The sequence below is a fragment of the Nymphaea colorata genome, chromosome 14 (genome assembly GCF_008831285.2).
Source record: "Nymphaea colorata isolate Beijing-Zhang1983 chromosome 14, ASM883128v2, whole genome shotgun sequence".
Lineage (NCBI taxonomy): Eukaryota > Viridiplantae > Streptophyta > Magnoliopsida > Nymphaeales > Nymphaeaceae > Nymphaea > Nymphaea colorata.
The window spans coordinates 10,606,565-10,621,587 of record NC_045151.1 but is presented as its reverse complement, the minus strand read 5'-3'; the positions used below and the strand labels follow the sequence as shown (position 1 = coordinate 10,621,587).

General features: G+C 35.3%; 1 protein-coding gene across 5 annotated transcripts in view; it reads left to right on the top strand.

Moving 5' to 3' along the window:
• Positions 1–4,109: 4,109 nt before the first annotated feature.
• The window catches only part of LOC116267447 (OVARIAN TUMOR DOMAIN-containing deubiquitinating enzyme 11-like), a 58,654-nt gene continuing 47,740 nt past the window's right edge, over positions 4,110–15,023 (top strand). The window contains exons 1-4 of one of the 5 annotated variants that reach the window (XM_031649173.2): positions 4,120–4,355; positions 4,499–4,758; positions 12,157–12,406; positions 14,842–14,915. In XM_031649173.2, coding sequence (XP_031505033.1) covers positions 12,242–12,406; positions 14,842–14,915 — 239 coding nt within the window. In that variant the 5' untranslated portion in view covers positions 4,120–4,355; positions 4,499–4,758; positions 12,157–12,241. Of the gene's footprint in view, positions 4,356–4,410; positions 4,433–4,498; positions 4,759–12,156; positions 12,407–14,841; positions 14,975–15,023 lie in introns of those variants that run through there. The other 4 variants (XM_031649172.2, XM_031649174.1, XM_050075307.1 and 1 more) reach the window with 4 other exon arrangements.

Sequence of the window (15,023 nt, the reverse complement as noted above, 5' to 3'; positions counted from 1 at the left end):
TATATATATATATATATATATATATATGTAGAGAGAGAGAGAGACACACACACACACACACATTGATTTTATATAGGATCTACAAAGGGCAACTGATTATGTTAGTTGCCCTTCTTGCCTACGAGAAGCCTTCCACGTTAGTGATTGGAAAATTTAATTTTGTTCAAAGTTGTTCAAAAAAATATGGCCTACCTCCTATTTTTCATGCACGTGTAGCCTTCAATTATCTTTTATTCAATTTACTGATATGTCAAAGGTTGATGATTTTAGTGTTCCCCTTGGTCTAATAGGTGGGAAGTTCAGCATTGGTGCTAAGTAAAATTGATCATGTGCACTTAACAAACGGTGGTGAGAATTTTTTCTGGTAATGTTTTATTCCAGGCTACATTTGACCATGCTGCTTTAATTTTGGAGCAAAAATTGTGTTCTTGAGCATGGTGACATGAATATTTTTAGATTTTTTAAACATTGGAGCCTCCATGCTAACTGTAGAAATATTATTGTTGAAGCCTAAAATTCCTGATTTTAAGGGTTGTCCTATGTTGGTCTTAGTTAAGAAACTTGTAATATGAGACAGACGCTAAGAGTAGAACATTAGGTGACCAGCAAGGTAGATTTGAAGGTGGTGAGACTTCAAAATGAATCATCTGACATGTAACAAAACTCTGATTTTGCTCTACTAAATGGGTGTTTAGAGAAAAGTAGATCCAATCAGATCTTTCTCAAACACTTTTAGAAGAAGAAATCATGTGGAAGCTGAAATCTAGGGTTCAATGGCTTAAAGATGAGGAAGCTCATAAATGATTTTTCCATGAATACCCAAAAGACATGACTCATAAGAAGAAAATTTGCTCTTACTACTGATTTGGGTGAGTTCAGTCAGCCTAATTATATCTAGGAAGCCTATTTTCTATATTCCAAGAATTTTTTCAGCAAGAATGATTCCTCTATTTTGCTGCCAGCAGATATGTGGCCTGACTTTTTTGTGACTAATAAAGAAAATGTGATTATTCTAGGACCTATTTTGATGAAGAAATCAAATAGGCTATCTTTCAAGCTTCTTGAGATAGTTCTTTAGGGCATAATGGGTTATCCAACTGGGTTTTTCATTCATATTAGGATATTGTTGGTTTGGAAGTTTTCGTAAAAATTAAAGGTCTTATTTGTAAGGAGAAAATGGTTGGAAGTAGTGGAAGAAAACATATAATGTTAATTCCAACCAAATCCAAGTCGAATCACATTATGGATTTTAGGTCTATTGTCATAGGGTTTATTTAAGTTCATTTCAAGGTTATGATCAGCCACATGGAAAAAAAAAATCTTAAGGGACCTAAGAATGCCAGCCAAAGAGTTTTCTTGGAAGGAAGAAACATCCATAACCATCATTACTTCTTATTAACTCTTGAGATTGTTTATGTGGTGTCCCAAGGAAAGTTGCCTAGCATTTGCCTTCAAATGATATTTCTAAGGTCTATGACCATATTAATTGGATTTTTCTTGAGGCTGCCCTTTCTTATAATGGTTTTCATTCAACTTGGATTTTTAGAGTTATGGCTTATGATCCCTTATGCATTGCTTATTAATCGAAAAAAGGGGAAATATTTTGATAGTGAGAAAGGGTTGAGACAAGGTGATCTCATTTTACCTTACTTGACCTTACTTGTTCTTGATTATTATGAAAATGCTTGTTAGGAAGCTGAACTGGGGAGTTAGGAGGAGGAATCTTCTTGAAACTCCAATGATGGCAAGGGGTACAATAGGGGTTAACTTGATCACTTATGTTGATGGTTTACTCGTTTTCTTAGGCTTCCAGAAAATCAATGAAAAATATTAATGTTGCATTATATGAGTTCTACAAAGGGGCTTGTAGAAATATAAATGTGGAAAAATCCCTTTTTTCCCATTTAAAATGGAAGAGAGTAAAATTGATTTCATTATTCAGTAGTATGGGTGTAGTGTGGATGGAAGAGAGGCTTCTTCCCTATGAAGTATCTACATATTCCTCTTTCATAGAGCCTATTGACTTGTCATCTTGGAATGATTTGGTTCTCAAAGCCCACATGAAATAAATGTTTGAAAAGAGAGATTGCATTCATATATTGGTAGATTATGCCTTACAAAGTCAGTATTAGAAGCTCAGCCCATGTGTTAGCTATTGGTGCTTTGATGCCCTGGTTCGTTAATCAAGGAACTAGAGATTATTATGGTTAATTTTTTGTGGGGAGATTAAGAGGTCCATAGGAAACCTCATTTAATTTCTTGAAATTCCTTATCCCTACTTGTTGTGGAAGGAGTGGGCCTTAGAAAGTTAAAGGAGACTAATACTACTTATTTAGCTTTGTTGGCATGTGCTATCATTAATGATCAGGGTTTGTGGGCTTCCAAATGCAAATCTAAACCTTTTGCTGACCAAAGGTATTTGAGATATTCAAATTTCTAGCTTTTATTCTCCTCTATAGAAACATATTATTAGAAGTATGAAAAAGATAAACAATGAAATGACTTAGCATATTAGAGATGAATAGTTTAGCTAAGTTTCTGTTTGATCCTTGGCAAAGATATCCTCTAGTTAAATGTTCAAGATTTGATGTTTTGACAGGGATAGAACCTGAGCTGAGCCTGTTAGTTAATGAACATATTAGAGATGGATCATTAGCCAAGTTTGTGCTTGATCCTTGGCAGGAATATCCTCTAGTTAAATGTATAACTTTTGAAGTTTTGGTAGAGATAGAACCTGAGCCGAGTCTATCAATTAATGAGTCAATATTAAGGTACATTGATAAATACAATAGATGGGTTGATTATACTTCAATGACTTCTAGATGTGTGATACCAATTTAAGAAAAGGAAATGATGAGTTGACATAAAAATCTAATAGTAGACCTATTGTGTTGAAGAATCATATCTGGTAAAAAATAAGGATTAAAGACCCTGGTACAAAGTAAAAGCAACTTATTTGGTTATCCAAAATCGTTTCCAGAGGTTGTTGGTTTTTTAGATATCCCTAGCTTCGATAGATTGCCTTTGGAAGCCAGAATTCAAAGGCTTGACTATGCAATAGCCTTAAGGTGTGCCTTATGCAATAAAAGTGTGGATGACGATAGCCATGTTCTCTTCAAATGTTTGTATGCTAACAATAATATATTGTTTTTTGGTTTGGAATTCGACATGCTTCTAGTCAGAGGCGGAGCCAAGGTAGAGCCTTGGCTCCACCTCAATTTAAAAAAAATATATATGTAAATTTTAAAAAATATTTGTTTTATATAAAAATTTAAAAAATAATATTTCGAACCTAGTCAAAATTTAAAAACTTTAATTCGATTACCCTCATTAAAAATTTATGGCTCCACCCCTGCTTCTAGTGGAGATTTTGCTCTAAATTCTTATGGACTTTGAGATTTCAATTGGGTTGCAAAGAATTGCATGCGTATTCAAAATATCACAAGTTTGTAAAATGAAACGACGAGATAATTTTATGCAAATGGTTGTGAAAGCTTTAGAACATGTAAGTGGATAGAAAAAAATGAACAGCAAATTAAAGAAGCAACAAACAAAAATAATGTGATAATAATTGTACAAGACAAAGCCCCAAGGGGCATAGTGCGATGGACGACATACTCACATTAAGGAGTTTGACACATAGGGACTTTTGTGGCCCCCTTCAACTCAAAGAAAAAGAAAAAAAAAAGAAATTTACATGTAAATTTTAAAAAATTTCAATTGTTTATATGAAAGTTTTGAAAAATGATATTTCAACCCTTATAAAAATTTATAAAAATTTAGAAACTTTAATTGAACCCTTGTCATGAAAAATTTCTAGTTTGGCTCTTAGAAGTACCATATGTTTACCAAACCTTAAAATAAATCAAAATCTTAAAGCTATAGATACATGGCCTTGACAGTTAAAACAGTTTTTCTTTGAGTAAACGTTAAAAAGAAAAGGTTGTACAACACGAAGTACAATAATGTGGATAAAAGGCTTGGATTAACCCATCGAAAATTCAGAGCAGCTTACCGCAATAATTCATGATCTTAACAAACTGTGCAAGCTGTACGATTAAAATTTTCGTTATTTTTCAAATTCTTGGCGTTCCGGACTTCCGGTTTCTTGTTCTTCAACCGTAAAAGGGGGCTGGTAAAACTTTGGAAATAGAGGGCCTTCGTTGAAATTATCTGCTTCCATCTTGGACCTGGACCCAGTCGCCACCGTCAGCCTTTCAGATTTGTGACAGCCAAAGAGTTTTCCAATTTCCGCAGGAGCAGTTTCAATCCCTCGACTGTGAGATAACCTCCGCTCCGGTTGATTTGCTTTCTCAGCTGCAGCTCCTAAAAGGGGTTCGCTCCATGGAATCATTGTCCGTATTCCTCTTTTGTCGGATTGAAATTCTTTCATCTTGTTCTTTTCTGCATATGCTGAGGCTCATTTCAAACAGTATCGTCTGTTTCTTTTTCTCATTTTCTTTGTTCCTTTGTTTCTTTTTTTGCCCTTTCGAGCCAGATTGATAGTTCAAAGTTTGAGAAGATGATTGTTGTTTGATGGTTGGGGATTGGCGCTCATTTTATCTGGGGTTCTGACCAATGGATGTTTGTGTCTGGTCCTAGTTTGATGGTTATGTTTTCTTCTTGGTGCCGTAATCGATAAAATGGTATCTGCTCATATGGGTTGTTAAGAGTTGGTTGGAGTAAAGTTGGGTACGCATATTTTCTTATTCAATGATGGGGAAAGCATAGAGCAGCCGCACAAATTTCGAGTGTGTGGTTAGATATGGACTTAAGTGTTATCTCATCCTCTGCGGTTACATCTATTTTGCAATAATAGTTTTTGATTTAACTGCAATCTGTGCGTGTATCCACTTGGCGGCTAATTTCTCTTAAGTACACTTTGTTGTTCATAGGCAGAAAGTATAGGGAATTCCATGTTGAGATATTATGTTGAGTAATGCCTAGGATTGGCACAAAAAGTGCCATGAGAATACATCCACCAGAGTCGATTGCAGCTCTGGATTCGAATTTTGGCTTTTGCCTTCCATGTGCTTCTTCTGAATGATGGCCATTTGTTTTGATGATTCTGCATATTCTAAATTCAGAGGTTTTACGTAAGAAGTAAAACAGCTAATGATAGAAATCTAGCACCAATATCTGTAACCAGAAAACAGTACTCACGCACAGGAAGATATATATATATATATATATATATATATATATATATATATATATATATATATATATATATATATATATATATATAGAGAGAGAGAGAGAGAGAGAGAGAGAATGAAAACAAGAAGAAACTGAGGAGAAGAAGCCGTAGCCAAAATGGTTTGCACGGCCTCTATTTATAATCCCATTTCCAGAATTCTAAGAGTCTCTAATCGTAGAATCCTAGGAGATTTCACAAGCTCCAAGGATATTAATTACATCATAAAAACCTAAGAGACTTCACATATTACAAGGATATTAACTACAACATAGAATCCTAGGAGACTTCACATATAACAAGGATATTAACTACAACATAGAATCCTAGGAGACTCTTCACATGTTACAAGGACATTAAATATCTTAAGACATTCTACAAGGAGGTGGAATCCTAAGAGACTCCTCTTCAACATGCTGGTGAAGGATTTATATTTTAACAGCTAAGTCATAAACCTTTACCAAGCTAGAAGGAATATCTGGTCGGTTGTTATTTGACTAGAGATGTGAAAAATAATGCTTAATCTTGATGGGCAACATAGTTTGATTTATCATTAATTTGTGACACTCTTTAGATGGTTTGGAGTTCTGATCTCCACTTTGAATGAGTGTTAATATCTATAACATCTGGAGAAAGGGGGTTCTATAATCTATATGCAGTGGGGATTAATACGAACAGCAGTCAGAATCCATCAGTAAGTTGGACTTTAGGTCATGATTGGGTGTTCAATTTGATAGCTTTTTTCAACTTATTTAGCCCCTAAAGGGCATGAGATACTGTCACTAGCATATATTTTGCTATAGAGTGGTGGTATAGGTTTGTGTTCAATGTCTGATGAAATCCATCTTGCAACAAAATGATATTGTGAAACAGTATTCTCTCCATCTCTAAGCAATTTGCATATAACAGTATGTAAACTTGCATGTTTTATGAACATCAAAACCTTCTCAGGATGTTGGTTCAAACCACTAATCCATTATGTATGTAAGAATGTTCTGACATGATTATATTTGTTGTTTCCCTACCTGCTTAAGTTGAAACCAAAGTGGGTTGCTATTTCAAGAGTTTCTTTGAATCTCTGTTGTTTCGATAAGTTTCAGCAAATGCATGATGGAGGTAATAGCTGCTTAACCAGTCAAGTTAGTAAAGATAATTTGTTTGGGCTTAATACAAATTTCCACCTAAAGCACTTTATATATATATATATATATATATATATATATATATATATATATATATATGATCTGTGTGTGTGATTAGATTAAACATCAAAAACCAACAGCCATACCTGCACCGGACCTGAAACACCTGTCCTGAATGAACTCAATTGCAGTGGCCTACTTTGCAAATCCTTGACATGGATTGCATACTTAGTTTTGTCATTGCTCAGTCACAGAAATAGGATTATGCTATTTGTTTTTCTATGCTCCTGCTTTTGTGTTACTTGAACTCCTTAAGTTTCGCACAATAATGAAGGTACCTATTTCTCTCTCATTTTGTTGTTCCACGATCTAACACCATTCCTCACTATCCTAATCTTAGTTGTCAAGGTGGCTAGGTGCTGCCTAGGTGAGCCTAGCCTAAAAAGGGGTCCAAAAGTTGTTGCAATTTTACTAAGTTATTTTTAATTCTAAAATGTTAGCTTTATTTTTTATGTGTTAAGTTAGCATGTTAGCAAGTTAGGGTTAGTCAAAATCAACTTGTAAAACAGCAAAATAAAATGTTTAATGCATTGAATTTAAACCAGATGATAGACTTCTCATTGTAGAACTGAAACTGACCTCTAAACAATATACATGAAACGGAACATAACCAAAATAATACATACTTTGAAATCTGTGCTCTCAAAACTGGACCTATGGTAGATGGCAACTGAATATGAACAAATTTGAAAGACTGTAAAAGGATGCCTACACAACTCTGACTTAAGCTGTCTAATGCATACATTAGCAGAACTCAAATCACACCTACAATCCTAACTCAGTCAATTCAGGTAAAAATTGGACTCCCTGCAATAAAATTTTAGCTGCAATAAAATTCAGCTAAACTCAAGACATAATAGGTCTTGAGAAGCAAAACAAATCAAGTATCAGAGGCTAAAGTCACCCAAACTTCCAAATGGACTATGCACCAACACGCCTAGTCCAGCCTAGACGCCAAACCCACACCCCATGCCTAAGTGATGGACTTAGGCATGGGATGAGGACTGACGAGTAGTCCATGCCTAGGCGTCGTCTAGGCGACGCCTTAACAACTAAGATCCTAATATGTCTCTTTTTTCTGCAGAAAAGAAAAAATTAAATAGGAAAGAAAGGACTCACATTTTCTCTACATGTATGTTCTCCATTAACTCTCACATATCCTTCACCACTTATGATGGAAGCTCTATTCAGTTATGCACAATATTGATGCCATTACTTCTAAGCTACGTCACATAGGTATGGGCACAGGTAATGTTATGGGCATGAGTGTGGACCACTTTCAAAAATGGGTACAATATGATGTTATAAAAAAAAAGATTATAAACAAACAAAATAATGTAGAAATTTCTATAAAATGTAAAGAAATTTAGAAAACTAAGTCACTGAAAAAAGTTTCCAGTTGCTGAAAAATCTCGCCAGAAAGTCCTACTAAACAGGTGCAGTTAAACTACAGAGAACATGAAGGGCTCTTCATTTCCTTCGTGTATACACTTGAAAAAAAAACCTATTTAATGGACAAAAATAAACTTTTTCGACTTTGACCTAGTCCAAAAAAGGATGGGTACGGCCATGGGTGCAAAGGTCACACCTGGCATGGGTTTGATCATGCCCGGGCTATGTCCAGGGGCATACCCATACTCTTATCCATGTTGCGCCTTGTTGACACGGGTTATATATATCATAGTCACAAAAAACACGTTTTTGTTAAATGTGATAAATTAACCTAAATGTTTAAAAAACTTAAAAAAAACTCGTTTTTTTTTAAAAAAACGTTACAAAAAAACGTGTTTTTTCAGTTTTTAATTTTTTAATTTTTTTCAAATTTTTAATGTCAAAGTCAAACAGTTTTTTTTTTCATTTTCTATTTTTTATTTGTTGCATATCTACTTATTTTCTGATGTTTGTGTTATAAGTTTCTCACTTATTTTATTTTTCTCCCATTTTTAGTTTTTTAAAATTTACCATATTTTTCTATTTTTTTCAAGCTCGTCGTATTATACTTAAGAAAAACCTCGTCGTTTAAAACTCCGAGACGTTATTTGTGACTATGATATATATATATATATATATATATATATATATATATATATATGTGTGTGTGTGTGTACATGAAATAATGTTAAAAACTACATTCATGAAGATTTTAAACAAACTAAAAATGTATCATTCACCATTTCAATCATGATTCATCAATTCAAGTCAAGTTTGTTCTCACAATTGAATACATTGTTCTAAAATTTAACAAAGTAAACAAATACGAAATTCTATTTCTTCCAACAAATGTGTTGTCATTGATTTAATTCATCAATGTCATCCAAATTGGAAGGAATCACCGGCTCCAAAAAGCCCATATTAGAAGTATTCAAACCACCGGGAGTTTTTTTTCCTTTTGATATAACTCTCCAAAGTGGTTGAGACCAGTGTTGTACGTATCGTACGATATGGACCCGTATCGTTTAGTATTTACGATATGATACATCCCCCGTATCGTAAATGGGGAGTGTATCGTTCTTGTATTACACGTATTGTGCGATGCAGACCCCGTATGATACGATGCGGACTTATTACAAAAAAGGGGGCCCGGCGTCTACTTTTTCGACTTCTTTTTGTAAAAACGCTGCCATTCTTCATTTCTAACGTTGAGATAGTGCTGCCTTGGAGAGAAATCATCCATTTCCACCGTGAAATCAGTGATTTTCACCGTAAAATCACCGATTCAACTGTAGATTTGTGCGTGGGTGGTTGATTTTCGCTGGGAGAAAATGGGTTTTTTTTATTTCTTCTCTGTAAGGTATGAAATCTCTTGTTTTTACCATATATTCATATATTTTTAGTTTTTTACTGTAGATTGAAAGTTTTGGATTGTTTATGAATGATGAAGGCATAATTTTATAGCAATAATAAGTCTATCATTCCGTAAAACATGTTTTTTATGAAGAACATATTATTCTTGATTTTTACTCATTTTTTACTGATTTTGATTTTTTTTCAATTTTTCTGATTTAATTTATTTTTTTTTTAAGTTTACGATACAGTTATGATACACGTTACGATACGGTGTATCTTAAAGCCAAAACGATACGGCTTACGATACACTTTTTACAACATTGGTTGAGACTGATATGTGGTTTCACTTGAATCAATATTGACACTACTGCTAGAAGTTTCTAACATAGAAGCACTTGAAATTGCCTTTCCCTTGTCAGCCATTACGTCTGAAAAGTGAGAAATGAAAAGGAAACATGAATATGAGCAGATATGGTGGGTGGACGGTAGTGAAGAGTAGAAGCCATGGATTACCTTATGCTGGAAGAAGCTGCAGCAGCTGTCACTAGAGGATGTAACGGCTCGGCTGAATGGAACAATGGAGCATAAGGAGTAGGTGACGGCAGAAGGCACTAAGGAGTTTGGGGGTTTACCTGACTCCGGAAGAAGCTGCAGCACCTGCCACTGGGACGGAGCACAATGCAGTAAGGGTCCACTGGCAAGAAAGAAGATCTGCAGGAGGTAAGGAAGGCGACGCCGTAGTGGTGTAAACAGGCGGAAAGGGGGACACGAAAAGGAGGAGGGAGAGGGAAAGGAGTCAGGGGCAAGGCGGAGGGAAACATGAAAATTTTGAGTGGGGAAGAAGCCTAGCTGGTCATCGTTGACAGTGCCCAGCACGCAGGCGGACGCAGGCCCGACATGGTCCAGGAGTTGGATGCGGCGGATCGTTATGTCCATGCTATGTCGTTAGCATGTCCGCACCTGAACCCATGTCGGTTCGAGTCAACACAGACACGTTAGTCTGCAAAACGCACCTGTGTTTTATAGCTTCTTGGAAACTATTCAATGGTCAGAAGAGCAGAAACTTGGAAGGAACAATAAAAGAATACAAATAGAAAATGAAAGAAAAAAAAACAGAAATAACACGAAAGGTATCATATACAAAATCGTATAAAGCATATAAAAAGTACACACTTATGAACAGTGGCAGAGCGAGAATTTCCAGTCTGGTGTGCATAGATACATATGTAAAATTCAATTTGAAAGGAGGTGGAGAGTTATTTACATTATATATACATACATATATATATATATGTATATATATATACATATATATATATATACATACATATATATATATATATATATATGTATATATATATATATATGTATGTATATATATATATATATATATATATATATATATATATACAGATTTTGGCAAGTCAGGATGGCCCCTGCCTCCTTCCAAGGGAAAATATGCATGCAGGGAGTGTTCCCCACCTTTATTGATAAAAATGAAATATATACAAGTCAAAAATTGGGATGCAGTGTATCAGACCACAAACCACCCAACCAAAGCCAAAAAGACCTTACCAACAGCCAAGAAATCAAAAAACCAAAAGACTAGCCAGGAGGCTAGGATTGGACCTCTACTCATACAGAGGAAAGTTGAACATTTTGAGTAACACTTCTACACACCGCCATACCAGTCTCAAGCATAGTATATTTACGGTGGATTTGAATTCTATTTTGAAGATCTTGTATTTTTCCCCATCTAGCCTCCCATCTCTGTCTTCCCTCAAGCCTTCCTTTCAACTTCCTCACTTAGATATGGTTGTTAAATGAGATGGAGAGGGAGCCTGCATAATTATGCACTTCCAGCCAATGAGATAGAAGTACCATCTCCGGTTCATCCTGCTTCCCTCTAATGCTAGCAAACAAGACTGCTAGCAACCCGTCCTGTTACGCCATACAGCTGTAGTGCAAAAATTTCTGTTGTGATGGAAGCTAACTGCTTATGTTGTTATATACACTTCAAAAGAATAGTGTGTCCTTGGTCTTTGTATTTCAAATGTAAATGCAGTACATCTTCTATCCCTTTTCTTTCTTACCTTTTGCCATGTGTATATGCAACATCTTTATCTTCTTTCCTTTTCCTTCTTCCAATTCTGTTTTTCTCTTTAACTCTTCTTTGGTCTTGATACTAGCACCTTTGACATGAATTGATGATTGGTAATTCATAATTAGCAGAATGTGCATCAGTTAGCTGTATTGAAGTTCCCACATGATTAAACATTTATTATTGTGCATCTGGCATGACATTACATCAAGCAACTTTTAGATTCTTATCAATGCACTGGGTCAAGCAAGTTTTAGATCCTTATCAATACTCTAGGTCAGCTATGACTTTACATCAATCAACTTTTTACCCTTATCAATACACTATATCGACAATGTCTTTAGTTAGAGATTATTGAATGCATAATATAATGTTCAGGTAACTGTGCAGAAGGTACATTTTAGATGTTTCATAGTCGAAAGCCTATGGGGTGTGATTCTGCTCACCTTCCACTTTTCAATTATATAAGAGGCTTGCTGGAGTTTTTTTTGTAAAGTTATCTTCTCATCTTATTGTTGTATTGTGCACTGCTAAGACTGCTCGAATGCTATTCTGAATGGAAGGATACTGTGATTGTCTGAATTTGTCCATTCTTGTGCTTAGTGTTGTGAATTTGTTATTTCAAACTTTTCATGCTCAGTTTATATCATGGCTCTTATTTTATTGTTCAGATAATATAGGTTTCGATAAATCTGGATCTGGCTGAATTGTGTCTTTTACTTGGTTACAGTTTCGATGAAAGATCACTTTGCCTACTCAAAATTATCTTTTCTTATTGGTTTGCTAGTATATAGCTTACTTCGCAGGTTTAATGTCTTTTAAGATAAAAATGCACTCAAACGAAGACATTTATGTTTTATCCTTGTCAGCTTTTGGGAGAGATTCAATGCCACTGATACTTTCACCTTTATTCATGAGAATGGTCTGATGTACTTGGTATTTGATATTTGAAAAATGTGTGAACCAAGTGATAATCTTGGGAGAAGTTCTAGTTCCAGCTCAATTAGCAGTTTGCAAGATGTTGAGGATGATCAACGAATAATTGATATGTTACCAGAACGGAATCTACAAGCCAATGGAAGTCTTGGAAAGCGTTTGTCCCATTTGGATTCTATCCCAGTAAGAGTCCTTGTCTTTCATCTTGTAATGTGTTTTATTTCCATGTTATTCTTCAGGTTGAAATTACATAACCAACTTAATCAGTACTTTATTGTAAGCAAAAGCATGGCCTAAAGCATGGAAGATGATGAATAATTAAGTAATGCCTCTAACAATCATTTTTTTCTCAAGCCATGGGTAAGGAAGGGATTAACACCACTAACATTTGTTATGATAGAAACTTATGTGTAATGTGTAGTTCACATAAGGGCATCACAAATGCAACAGGAAGCTATACATATATGCCACCATTAACATTTGAAATGACTTGACATGTTGCAAGTGCGATGGCATTTGATATAATATACAATGCCTTACTATTGTAGACATCTGCATATGACACACATCTCTCCCCCTCTCCATCCATCTTATCGCATGCAACTAGAGCACACCCAAGCACAAATGAGAAAGGAAAAGGCGAATAAATATGCAGATATGCAAAGGCAAGGGTACTTTTTGTCAATGTCTTAAAAAACACAGTGACTCATGACTCAACTCATCCATTCACGACTCATGATTCTGGGTCAAGTTGGTGACTTGGCCAGAGAAAAACCACATATAACTAATTATCTAAATTATATTCCATTTTTGTTGCTTATTTTTGTTAGTTAGTTTGTAAACTTGCATGAAGGGAGGGATGCTGAAAACAAAGAGAGCCATTGTGTGTGTGTGTGAGAGAGAGAGAGAGAGAGAGAGCGCAAAAGGGACACCGATAGAGAGAGAAACCATAATTAGGAGAGGTAAGCCTGAAAAATTAGAGAAAGAGGAGCATTAAAGAGAGAGAGAGGGAGAGGAACGACTGAAATATGAGAGAGACAAGAGAAAAGGCGTAATAATGAGAGAGAAGTCTGAAAAAAAGAGATAAAGAGGAATATTAAAGAGAGAGAGAGAGAGAAAACACTGGAAACCGCTTTAACCGTGCTACTTAGTTTTTACAGCCTTATCATTACATAAACTCATCAAACTTGTAATGTGGAAGAGGGGACCTGCTTGTTTGACTTGTGACTTGGTGGAGTCAAACGAGTCTTTGCCGAGTCACACTGATTTTTGTGCACAAACGAGTCACTTTAACTGAGTTGACCTGGTAGGGAACCTAGCCAAGCAGAGTCAGCTGAGCCAACGAGCTGACTCGGTGAGTTTTAAAACACTACTTTCTGTTAGGAAGAAATATAGAAGAGCATGTGATAAATCATGGTTTCCCTGCATCTTCATTAATGTAGTTTAATTTCTCATTGCACACACAACGTTTTTTGGGCTGGTGACGGGTATTGATTTTTGCACTTGGTTCTTTTTGAATTTTCACACAAAAAGGATCAAAGGGTATGATTGTCTGTGTCTTAAATTATGTGAGAACACTTTCAGTTCGCTTTTTGTTGGTTGTGGGGATAAGGAGAGGGTTCCATTCATCTACTCAAGTAAACTGCTCTTGGAATATTGAAATTAATCATTGGTCCTAATGGCAAAAGTTAATATTCTAAGTTGGTGCCTAGGGCTTGAGAAAATACCAAACTTCTTTACATTTTCTTGCCTTTTCTCTACTTGCTTGATGAAAAAGTTCAAGCTACAGAAAATGTTTAATTGGTGTCTGGATGTAACTGTTGTACTGATTCAAGTTATTTTCTTGTAACAAGAGATCAACTTGACATGTTTATATAACTTTTGTGTGTTATTTGTCTTTGCAGGAAATTGTTAGCTTTGTACTACCAAAAAACCAATGGTTTGATTTTTTTAATTAGTGATGCGCTTCAACAGTGTGTTTTTTTAATCTTAAAAACATATGTTATACATGTTCTTTATGTACATGTAGTCATGTACACAAGTATGCATATGTATGTGCTTTTTCATTGGTCCATCAAGATAGAAAAAGAAAAGTTATGGTGACCAGCTAGAAAGGCAATGTCCTCAAAGGGAAAGTAGAACATGTAGATCATCTAGGCAGCATATGGAAAATTATGACTGGAGATCAGACCTTCGAAGGTCCCAATGCTCTTGCATGTGGGGACAAATTGTGTATGTGAAGGTGTCTTTGAAACAGTATGAAGAACATGTGGATATTTTTTTTATTTGCTTTGCATTGATGAAAATATTGATTTTTTAGCTCTGCGTTCCACCATTATTCCAAACTGCAATGTTTCCTTCCTTCCAAAATATAACTGCTGGCATCTAAGTGCCCTGTGTGGATATTTTTTTATTTGCTTTGCATTGATGAAAATATTGATTTGTAAGCTCTGTCTTCCACCAAAATTCCAAACTGCAATGTTTCCTTCCTTCCAAAATATAACTGCTGGCATCTAAGTGCCCTAAGACATTCTATGGTTTTTTTGTACTGTATGTTGTTTCTTACCTTTTGAGCTGCTACTTGTATCCTCTTCTCAATTATAGATTTTGTTTGGCAGCACACACCTCGAGTAAATGGTGATATCCCTGATGCAGACGATGCAACTTTGGACCATGAGCGGCTGTCAGAAAGGTCCTCATGCCTTTATTAATTATAGTTGCTGATAGTGTCATCATTGCAACTGCCTTCTTGTTAGTAACTATTCTGGATCATAAGAAAATTCCTTTAAAATAATTTTTT